Source organism: Callithrix jacchus, chromosome 3 (genome assembly GCF_049354715.1).
Source record: "Callithrix jacchus isolate 240 chromosome 3, calJac240_pri, whole genome shotgun sequence".
NCBI lineage: Eukaryota > Metazoa > Chordata > Mammalia > Primates > Cebidae > Callithrix > Callithrix jacchus.
The window spans coordinates 45,939,405-45,951,493 of record NC_133504.1 but is presented as its reverse complement, the minus strand read 5'-3'; the positions used below and the strand labels follow the sequence as shown (position 1 = coordinate 45,951,493).

General features: G+C 40.8%; 1 protein-coding gene across 6 annotated transcripts in view; it reads right to left on the bottom strand.

The window, feature by feature from the left end:
* The window catches only part of LRBA (LPS responsive beige-like anchor protein), a 772,728-nt gene that overhangs the window by 575,590 nt on the left and 185,049 nt on the right, over window positions 1–12,089 (bottom strand). For all 6 annotated transcript variants that reach the window (XM_017970205.4, XM_035294467.3, XM_008992610.5 and 3 more), the window contains 2 exons: window positions 7,758–7,917; window positions 3,355–3,796 (listed from right to left, as the gene is read on the bottom strand). In XM_017970205.4, coding sequence (XP_017825694.2) covers window positions 3,355–3,796; window positions 7,758–7,917 — 602 coding nt within the window. The remainder of the gene's footprint in view (window positions 1–3,354; window positions 3,797–7,757; window positions 7,918–12,089) is intronic.

Sequence of the window (12,089 nt, the reverse complement as noted above, 5' to 3'; positions counted from 1 at the left end):
TACTGTAAAAATGTCATAGCTACTTCCTGCCACAATTATATTGAGCTCCAGTGTTGTGAGCATTGCTTAAAAGACTATGTGATGCTAATCGTCTCAGAGCGTGCAATCCATCTCTCTCTCTCTCTTTTTTTTTTTTTTTTTTTGCAGGGATAGAGTTCTGTTCTTGTTGCCCACCAGGCTGGAGTGCAATGGCGCAGTCCTGGGTCACTATAACCTACACCTCCTGGGTTCAAGCAATTCTTGTGCCTCAGCCTCCCAGGTATCTAAGATTATAGGCACCCGCCACCACACACAAATAATTTTTTTCCATTTTTAGTAGAGACAGGGTTTCACTATGTTGGCCAGACTGGTCTCAAACACCTGACCTCAGATGATCCACCCGCCTTGGCATCCCAATGTGCTGGGAAGTTCATCTCTCTAGTAAACTGTATATCACAGTAAAAGTGATCTCTCCCAGCTCTCACACATTTTTCATCATGTTTTGTGCAATACTATAAACCTTTAATAACATAATGGTTCCCACACAAAGTGCCACTAGCAATTCTGGACATGCTCCCAAGCAGCAGTGAAGAGTCATGACATTATAAGAAAAAGTTGAACTGCTTGATATGTACTGTAGATTGAGGTCTGCAGCTATGGTTGCCCACCATTTCCAAAGAAATTAATTCAGCATAAGGACCACTGTAACAAAAGAAAAGGAAATGGGCGAAGTTGTCACTACAGTGACACCAGGAGGCAGAAAAAGAAAAACCAACAAAACTTACACTTTTTGTGAAATATCTTTATCTCGCACTAAAAATGCAGCTTTTATGTGGATGCAGGATTGCTAAAAGAAAGGCATACTTATAGACTCTGACATGATTCAAGAAAAACTAAAGTCATTATATGTCAACTTAAAGTAAAGAAGGATCTAAAGCTAAATTTAATGCCAGCAAAGGATGATTTGATAGTTTGAGAAAGAGGTTTGGCTTTAAAAAAAAAAATGTCAAGATAACAGGAGAAGCAGCTTCTGCCAACCAAGAGGCAGCAGATGAGTTCCTAGACATCATTAAGAAAATCGTTTAGGAGAAAGGATCAGCCTGATCAGGTTTGTAACGCAAACAAAAGTAACCTGGGTGGGGAGCGTGGCAAGGAAGCCACAAAGCACATTTATTAGCAAGGAAGAGAAGTGAGCGCTAGGATTTACAGCAGTAAGAGATAGGCTAACTCTATTGTTTTGTGCAAATGCAGCTGGGTTTATAATCAGGATTGCTCTTATCCATTAATACTAAGCTGCTAACCCCTGAGCCTTGAAAGGAAAACACAAACACCAGCTGCAATTCTGTTGGTTATACAAGAAGGCTTGGACAACAAGAACCCTTTTTCTGGATTGGTTCCATTGATACTTCCTCTCTAAAGCCAGAAAGTACCTTATCAGTAAGAGATTAACTTTTAAAGTTCTTTTGCTATTAGATAATGCCCATGACCACCCAGAACTCCATGGGTTCAACACTGAGGGTGTTGAAGTAGATTAACTGCCCTCAAACACAACTTCTTTAATTCAGCATCTAGAACAGGAGATCACAAAGACTTTTATGGTTCATTATACATGGTATTCTTAGGAAACAACTGTCAACACTATGGAATAGAACCCAACAGAACATCATGAATGTCTGGAAGGATTACACCACTGAAGATAATTATTATAGAAAAAGCTGTGGAACCGGCCGGGCGCGGTGGCTCAAGCCTGTAATCCCAGCACTTTGGGAGGCCGAGGCGGGTGGATCACGAGGTCAAGAGATCGAGACCATCCTGGTCAACATGGTGAAACCCTGTCTCTACTAAAAATACAAAAAATTAGCTGGTCATGGTGGCGCGTGCCTGTAATCCCAGCTCCTCAGGAAGCTGAGGCAGGAGAATTGCCTGAACCCAGGAGGCGGAGGTTGTGGTGAGCCGAGATCGCACCATTGCACTCCAGCCTGGGTAACAAGAGCGAAACTCTGTCTCAAAAAAAAAAAAAAAAAGAAAGAAAGAAAAGAAAAGAAAAAGAAAAAGTTGTGGAAACCATCAAGTTTGAAATAATAAATTCCTCCTAGAGAAGACTGCCTAGGTGTTGTGCATGACTTCACAGGATTTATGACAGAACTAATCAAGAAAATCATGAGAGATTATGGATATGACAAAAAGGTAAGGGGTGAAGGGTTTCAAGATACAAATCTTGGAGAAATTTAAGAACTAACAGATACCACAAGAACTAACAGAGGGATCAACAGGGAAAACAACTTGATGAAGACAAGAACATCTAAACCAGTATTAGATGATAAGGAAGATATAGAAGAAGCAGTACCAGAAAATGAACTGACATTAGACAATCTGGCAGAAGGGTTCTCATGATTAAAGACTGCTTTTAACTTCTTTTATGACATAGACTCTTCTATGATACAGGCACTGAAACTAAAGCAAATGGTGAAAGAAGGGTTGGTATCATATAGAAATGTTTTTAGACAAATAAGCAAAAAGATCAGAAAGAAATTACAATGCATTTCTATTAAGTGTACACCAAGTGTGTCTGCCTCTCTCCTGCTTCCCCTTTCAGTTTCTCCACCTCTGCTACCTCAACTGCCCCTGAGACACCTGGATCAACCTCTTTTCTTCCTCCTCCCCCTCAGGATACTCAACATGAAGACAAGAAAGATGAAGATCTTTATGATGATTTACTTCCACTGATAAACAGTAATGTACTTTTTTCTTTCTTATAATTTTTCTTTTCTTTTCTTTTTTGTTTGTCTCTTTTCTTTTTTTTTTTTTAAGACAGAGTTTAGCTCATGTTGCCCAGGCTGGCATGCAATGGTGCAATCTTGGTCATGGCAACCTCCACCCCTCCTGAGTTTAAGCAATTCTCCTATCTCAGCCTCCTGAGTAGCTGGGATTACAGGCACACACCAGCATGCCCAGAGAATTTTTATATTTGTAGTAGAGACAGGGTTTCACCATGTTGGTCAGGCTGGTCTCGAACTCTTGACCTCAGGTGATCCACCCACCTCAGCCTCCCAAAGTGCTGGGATTAAAGGCATAAGCCACCATACCTGGCCTTCCTTATGATTCTGTTAATAACATGTTCTTTTTCCTAGCTTACTTTACTGTAAGAGTATAGCATATAATATATATATAACAATCAAAATATGTGTGAATCAACTGTTCATGTTATCAGTAAAGTTTCTGATAAACATAAGCTATTGGTAGCTAAGTTCTGGGGGAGTGAAAAGTTTTACGTATATTCTTGACTACACAGGAGGTCAGCATCCCTAACCCCCATGTTATTCATAACATACCAAAATGTAGAAACATACCAAAATGAAAAACTATTTTCAGTACCTGTCAAATGATCTAAACTGCACAGTTTGTTCCACAGACAGATCACCAAGGGCTCCAAGACAGGCTGGTGGCAGAAGGGCAGGATCCACTGTGACTCCATCTGGTGGTATGTTAACCAAGCTTCGGAGAATGTCTTTCACATTGACATTTTTTGAAACCGAAACTGATGGCGTAGCCTTAGTGTCCAACTCATTTCCTCTATCATTTTTGGTTTCCGGAGACTTACTGACTTCTAAAGAGAGAGTAGATAGTACCTCACTGATTGCATCTGGGCCTGCACTGACACCAGGAGGTGCTGTGTGAGGAGTTAATTCCACATGGCTTCCTAAACCAGTGGCTGTTTCTTCCCCAATGCCTGAGTCCCTCCTTCGAGCAGATGATGTGCTTTCAGATTCTTCCACTGAGGCTGTAGTTAAAGTGCTGAATGCTGCTGACGCAATTTCTATACCATATCCAGAAATAGAAGAAATAAACAAAAATTTAGAACTAATTTTTAAAAGGTATATTGAGTCCTAATAGCTATTTACTGTTTTGAATTATGAATTACATCATGTTCTAAAAAAGCAAAAACTCATTATATATTCTATAAAATGTACTGAGTAGATGTACCTATTATCAAGATGGATGGTATAATAAAAAATAAAATACTTACAAAAATTATCTAAACTTATGGATAGCAACACAAGGTTAAGTCATTGGACTATAAAAAAAAAGTATACAATCTTTTTGTGTGTGTGTGTGTGTGTGTGTGTGTGTGTGTGAAAGAGTGGGGGCGGTGGGGGGTGTGTCTCAGTCTGTTGTGCAGTGATGCGATCTAGGCTCACTGCAGCCTTGACATCCTGGGCTCAAGCAATCTTCCCAACTAAGTCTCTCAAGTAACTGGGACTACAGGTATGCACCACCACATCTGGCTAATTTTTCTATTTTTTTTGTGGAGATGAGGTTTCACTATATTGCCCAGGCTGGTCTCAAACGCCTAAGCTCAAGCAATCTACCCATCTCAGCCTCCCAAAGTGCTGGAATTACAGACATGCACCACCACACCCGGCCCAAGTCCACAATCTTTAAGATAAAATAAAAAGCCCTACATCAAACATGGTTACTGCAGCTGGAAAACTTGTTACCCCTTCTATATGCATAAATAATTCAATGATCCTTAAAATCCAGTTTAAATAGGAACACCTCCTTTTCTCTCTGTTTAATTCTCACTGCCTTTAATCAGGGTTTCAACCCATTCTAGCAAAAATGCTCTTATCAAGATCACCAAAAAATCTGCATCTTGCTAAAAAATCCAATGGTCAGTTTTCAGTTCTAATAGAAATTCACATAACAGCAACAGCTGATTATTCCCTCCAACTAGACAATGCTTTCTTTCCTTGGCTTGCAGGACACCATGCTCTTTTTATTTTCCTTGTACTATCTCACTGATTGTTCCTTCTTAACATCCTTCACCTCTTTTTCTCCTTGATTTCTTAAGTTGAAGGGACACAGGGTTCGGTCCTTGTTCCTCTTATGTTTTGTATCTACATTTAGTCCCTTGGTGATCTTATTCATTCTCCAAGTTTTAAATACCACTATATTCCCCAAGTTTTAAATACCACTATATTCCCCCAGACAAAAAAGTGAAACTATTAAATATAACTGCTACCCTATACCTTCTCCTATATATCTAAAAACATCTCAAACTCAGCATATTGAAAACTGAATTTCTTATCTTTCTCTGAAAATCTTTCACCTTTAATCTATTCCACTATACCTTGTAATAATTTCTGACCTTTTTTTGCTCATAAAACATACACCTGATATTTTAAAATCCTGTTTTTTCTACCACTAAAACATATCCACAAACTGACTGCCTCTCATCAACTTTACAGTTACCGACCTTTTCCATCCTATCATAACCATTTGCCTGGATTACTGATTACTGCAATATCTTCCTAACTGGTTGTGGAAGAAGGTTGTTTTAATAATCCTATTGAAGGAATGTGTTCTCTTTTCAGGGTCCACAAGGAGGCATAGGTTTAAGGGCAACAACTTCTCAGCGCCATGCCCCCCCCATCTCTCTCCATCCGGGAGATTTAACGGTATCTGTTTTAATTTTTGCTGGCGCAGGAAAAGGGCCAAAAGTCAATCATTCCAGCAGAAGTTTAAAGGAACTCTTTTCATTGGCCAGGATGGGGAGGCTTGGAGAAGAAGGGAATTCCTCCCAGGCTAAAAGTCATTGTCCCTACACCCGGCCAGATTTCCCCTCTGGAGTCCCCTTCCACACTCTTCATGGAAGTTTTCTCTCTTCTCCTTTTTCTCTTTCTCTGCCTAAATAAAATCACTTTCTGCAAACTCTGTTTGGGGTCCAGTATTTTACTTTACAAGCACCTACTATGGTCCCCTCTCTCGTTCCTGAGAGAGTAAGAGACCAAGAACCTTGGAGAAAGGTCCTCTCAGAGGAACTGAGGGCTCCCATGAACCCCTGAACCCCAACACTACTACCCCATGTCTCCTGGTATTCATCCCTTGATAAACCCTTGAATCTGGGCTAGGATTGACTGACAATAACCAAGAGAATATGGCAAAAGCAGCAGCAGTGCGCCCACATTTTAAAGAACAGGCTGGGCATGGTGGCTCACGTCTATAACCCAGTATTTTGGGAGGCCGAGGCATACAGATCACGAGGTCAGGAGATCAAGAACATCCTGGCCAACATGGTAAAACCCTGTCTCTGCTAAAAATATAAAAATTAGCTGGGTGTGGTGGCACATAATCCCAGCTACTTGGGAGGCTGAGGCAAAAGAATCACTTGAACCCGGAAGGTAGAGGTTGCAGTGAGCCCAAACTGCGCCACTACACTCCAGCCTGGTGACAGAGCAAGACTCCATCTAAAAAAAAAAGTCTGGCAGCCCTTGCATTCCCAGAATCTCTGAACAGCTCTTTAAGAAGTGTGGCTTATTTCTGATCTACCTTGCTGGAAAGAACATGTAGAGAGACCACATGGAGACAGAGATGCTCTCCAAACTAGTGAAGGAAACCAGCAGTTGAGAACAAGGGTCAAGGCTGTGGATATATAACCCCAACTCAGCTGTTACAGTCAGTCACTCCCAGCTCTTGGAGCCATCCCAGAGTCAATATATATCCACTATTAGAAAAGTCATCTCAGATTTTCCAGACCCAGCAAACATCATCTGAAACAGGAATAAACCATGCCCACTATACCATATCCATATCTAACTCAAGGAATCATGAAAGAAAGATTAAAATGATTATGGCCTTAGGACCACGAAGCTGCAGGGTAAGCTGTTAAACAGCAATACCCAGCCAAAAACACTGATTTTCTTGCTCTCAATGGTATATCTGCAACACAGGCTACAGAGTTACTTTCTTGGGGGGAAACAGAGTCTAATCTGTCACCCAGGCTGGAGTACAGTGGCACAATTTCTGCTCACTACAACCTCTGCCTCCGGGTTCAAGCAATTCTCCTGCCTCAGACTCCTAAGTAGCTGGGATTAGAGGCACACACCACCACACCCAGCTAATTTTTGTATTTTTAGTAAAGATGGGGTTTTACCATGTTGTCCAAGCTGGTCTCCAACTTCTCACCTCAAGTGATCCGGCCACCTTGGCTTCCCAAAGTGCCGGGATTACAGGTGTAAGCCACCATGCCCCGCCCAGAGTTACTTTTAAAAACATACATTGTAACTCCTGTACTCAAAATCCTCCAGTGAGTTCTCATTTCCCTCAGAGAAAAATCCATACCCAATAACTGCTAGTCATTCCTGATATTTTTACCCTGTTTATTCTTTTTTTTTTTCAGCACTTTTACCACCTTCTAAAATACTATACAATTTACCTATAACATATACATATTTTCTATCTCCTCCCATTAGAATATAAGCTCCATAAGGACAGAAATTTTTTGTTTTGGTCATGAATATATACCCAAGCACTCAGTGAATATTGAATGAATATTGAGTGAATAATAAATTGCCTCCTTTGGGTGGCAGGTACTTCTATAACTGTAACAGTTACTTACCTAACCATACTTCTATAATTGGCAACTACTTTCAAAACTCCAACTATTACAGTTACTTGTTAACAAGTCTGTCTCTCATAAGAGAAGATGAGTTAGTGATTCTTCACACCAAATGAAGTCAATAAAATTTTTCGACTCTTTATTTGTAAAAGATACCATTTTCTGACTTATCTTTAATTAGATGGTTCATTTAAAGAACAAAAAAAATCCCAATTGTAATTAATTATATTCAAGCTAAAACATTTAGTTAATAAAAATATATGTATGCTCTCACTTAATATATACATAAATTTAAATTCCAGTATCAGTATTTTAACCATCAAAAGTAAGTAACATTTATTTGAACTTTGGTACAAAGGAATAGAAAACACAAACTTACCAGAAAGTGATACGTTCCCATTTTCACTGCCAGTTTCTGTAAGTGACTGGCTATGCCTTTCATTTTGGGGTTCCAAAATGTCTCTGTACTTGGAGACCATAAGAACAGAGATAAAGTATACTACTGCCAAGGCTAAGAATTGAGCTTGTTTGCTATCCTCCTGGGAAAAAAAATTGAAGGAGTTGATTATGTCACCAAAAAATAACTACATTTAACATCACAATGCTTAAATTCAAAACATGTTCACAAATTTTTCAATATACACAGAAAATACATTATTTACATAAATAATAAATAAACTTACTTAACCAAACATTAGGCAAAGACTCTTAGAAAAATGCCTTTAAATGAGAGGTTTTATACTTGCAAAACATGAAAATAGAGAAGCTCATTTTTAAAATTATTCAATCTAAAGACATATGTCCTAATATATAATATCAGTCAAACAAATAGTAATTATAACTATATGAAAACTGGTCACATGTGGTGGCTCATACCTATAATCCCAGCACTTTGGGAGGCCAAAGCAGTCAAATCACTTGAGGTTAGGAGTTTGAGGCTAGCCTGGCCAACATGGTGAAACCCCATCTCTACTAAAAATACAAAAATTAGCCAGGCATGGTGGTACATGCCTGTAATCCCAGCTACTCTGAAGCCTGAGGTAGGAGAATCACTTGAACCCAGGAGGTGCAGGTTGCAGTGAGCCAAGAAAACACCACTGCACTACAGCTTGGGCAACAGACTGAAACTCTGTCTCAAAAAATAAAACAAACAAACAACAACCATATGAGGATAACTGGTTACTTTTACCTATAATCATAAAAACTAAAATACATAAAACATCACAATAAAAGTGCTAAAAACTAAACATGCGGAGTCAGTTAAGGGAAGATGGAGCTGTAGGACCAACTCAGGATTGCAGCTCCCAGTGAATCCGCAGAGGGTGACTGGACGCCGCATTTCGATACGGATCTTTATAGCCCACAGACCAGGAGATTCCCAGGTGTAAGAGCCCCACGGGCCGCCAGTGCAGCAGTTTAGGCCGAGGCTGCAGAGCAGTGACACTCCGTACATAATGCACTGGTTTGGTTGCCCTGTTAAACCGGTAATTGGAGATTTCAGAAGGCAGATTAGCACATTCATCTGATTAAACGGGACTTAAACAAAAAGCCAGGCCAGGAGATTCCCGGGCAACGTGGTTTGAGCCGGTGCACTGGGTTGCTGCACAGGAAATCACGCAGATCCCGGCACCCTTGCAGCAGGCGACTGGAACGTAGAATAGAGTCAACCGTTCAACTTAAAAAAAAAAACAAAGGGCTCTGAGGCAGGGAGCCAGGTGATCAGGCTCGGCAGGTCCCACCCCCAACAAAACAAAAAAAACAGCAATTGGAAACGCTCAGGGTTGAGAGTTTCACGGCAAGCACAGCTGAACCCAGGAGAGTGCAGCTCAGTGGCGGAAAAGCGTCCGCCACTACGAAGGCATGCGACCCCTACGTAGGAACTCTGCCATTGCTGACGCAGCCTGCCGTTTCCGAGGCAACCCGCCATGACAGAGAGAGTCCACCACTACAAAGGCGGGCCACCACCGCCACTGCAGTTCTAACCACACCCATATAAACAGAATTGTAGGGAATTACACACTGCAGCAGGGCAGAGCCCATAGCAGCAGGGTGGAGCCCATGGCAGCTCATCATAGCCACTACAGGCAGGCAGTCACTAGACTGCCTCCTCACTGGGCAGGAAAGTGCAATGGATACTCATAAATAAAGCCCTAACTCCCGGGACAGAGCACCTGAGGAAAAAAAAAATAGGGGCATTATGTGTTCTGCTGCAGCAGACTTAAACGTACCTGCCTAGCAGCCCTGAATGAACAACGAAGCTCATAGCTCAGCACTAAGCTCCTATAAAGTACAGACTGTCTCCTCAAGCAGCTCCCTAACCCCTGTATATCCAAAGAGTCACCTCACAAAGGACTAATCAGACTGACATTTGGCGGGTATCATTCAGGGACAAAGATAGCAAAAGAAGAATCTGGTAGCAACCCTCACGGTTCCACAGCTGCTATAGGAGTTCCCCAGGCAAGCAGGGCCTGGAGTGGACCTCAGCAGTCCTACAGCAGTGGGGCCAGACTGTTAGAAGGAAAACTAAGAAACAGAAATACTTCATCATCAACATTCTGGATGTCCACTCAGAGACCCAAGAAAAAAATCAGCAACCACTCAGACGACAGGTGGATAAATCCAAAAAGATGGGAAGAAACCAGCGCAAAAAGGAGGAAACACCCGAAACCAGAATACCTCGCCTCCTACAAAGGACCAAAACTCCTCACCAGCAAGGGAACAAAGCTGGACAGAGAATGAGTGTGATGAAATGACAGAATCAAACTTCAGAAGGTGGGTAATGAGAAACTTCCATGAGCTAAAAGAACATGTTCTAAATCAATGCAAGAAAACTAAGAACCTTGAAAACAGATTTGAAAGAAGATTTGAGGAAATGATAACAAGAATGGACAACTTAGAGAAGAACCTGAGTGAATTGATGGAGCTGAAAAACATAACACGAGAACTTCGCAAAGCATGCACAAGTTTCAAGAGCCAAATTAACCAAGCAGAAGAAAGGATATCAGAAGTCGAAGATCAACTCAATGAAATAAAACGAGAAGCCAAGATTAGAGAAAAAAGTGCAAAAAGGAATGAACAAAGTCTCCAAGAAATGTGGGACTATGTAAAGAGACCTAATCTACGTTTGATAAGTATATCTGAATGTGACAAAGAGAATGAATCGAAGCTGGAAAATACTCTTAAGGATATTATCCAGGAAAATTTCCCCAACCTAGCAAGGCAGGCCAATATTCAAGTCCAGGAAATACAGAGAACACCACAAAGACATTCCTCAAAAAGAGCAACCCCAAGGCACATAATCGTCAGATTCACCAGGGTTGAAATGAAGGAGAAAATGCTAAGGGCAGCCAGAGAGAAAGGTCGGATCACCCACAAAGGGAAGCCCATCAGACTCACAGCAGATCTCTCAGCAGAAATCCCACAAGCCAGAAGAGAGTCAGGACCAATATTCAACATCCTTAAAGAAAAGAACTTTCAACCCAGAATTTCATATCCAGCCAAACTGAGCTTCATAAGTGAAGGAAAAATAAAATCCTTTGCGAACAAGCAAGTACTCAAGAGATTTTTGTCACCACCAGGTCTGCTTTACAAGAGCTCCTGAAAGAGGCACTACACATAGAAAAAAACAACCAGTACCAGCCACTCCAAAAATATACCAAATGCTAAAGAGCATCAACAAAATGAAGAATCTGCATCAACTAATGAGCAAAACAGCCAGCTAGCATCAAAATGGCAGGATCAAATTCACACATAACAATATGTAATGTGCGAAGAGGAAAATGTAAATGGGCTAAATGCACCAATCAAAAGACACAGACTGGCAAATTGGATAAAAAACCAAAACCCATCGGTGTGCTGTATCCAGGAAACCCATCTCACATGCGAGGATCACAAAGGTTCAAAATAAAGGGATGGAGGAAGATTTACCAAGCAAATGGAGAGCAAAAAAAAGCAGGAGTTGCAATTCTTGTCTCTGATATAATAGACTTTAAAGCAACAAAGATCAAAAGAGACAAAGAAGGACATTACATAATGGTAAAAGGATCAATACAACAAGAAGAGCTAACAATCCTAAATATATATGGACCCAATATAGGAGCACCGAGATATATAAAGCAAGTTCTTAATGACTTACAAAGAGATGTAGACTCCCAGACAATAATAGTGGAAGACTTTAACACTCCACTGTCAATATTAGACAGATCCACCAGACAGAAAATTAACAAGGATATCCAGGGCCTGAACTCAGACCTGGAACAAGAAAACCTGATAGAAATTTACAGAACTCTCCACCCCAAATCCACAGAATATACATTCTTCTCAGCACCACATCACACCTACTCAAAAATTGACCACATAATTGGAAGTAAAGCACTCCTCAGCAAACGCAAAACAACTGAAATCATAACAAACAGTCTCTCAGACCACAGTGCAATCAAGTTAGAACTCAGAATTCAGAAACTAACTCTGTACCGCACAGCTTCATGGAAACTGAACAACTGCCTCTTGAATGTTGATTGGATAAAAAATGAAATGAAGGCAGAAATAAAGAAGTTCTTCGAGACCAACGAGAACGAAGACACAACATACCAGAATCTCTGGGACACATTTAAAGCAGTCTCTAGAGGAAAACAGATAGCAATAAGTGCCCACATGAGAGGAATGGAGAGATCCAAAATTCACACCCTATGGTCAAAATTGAAAGAGCTAG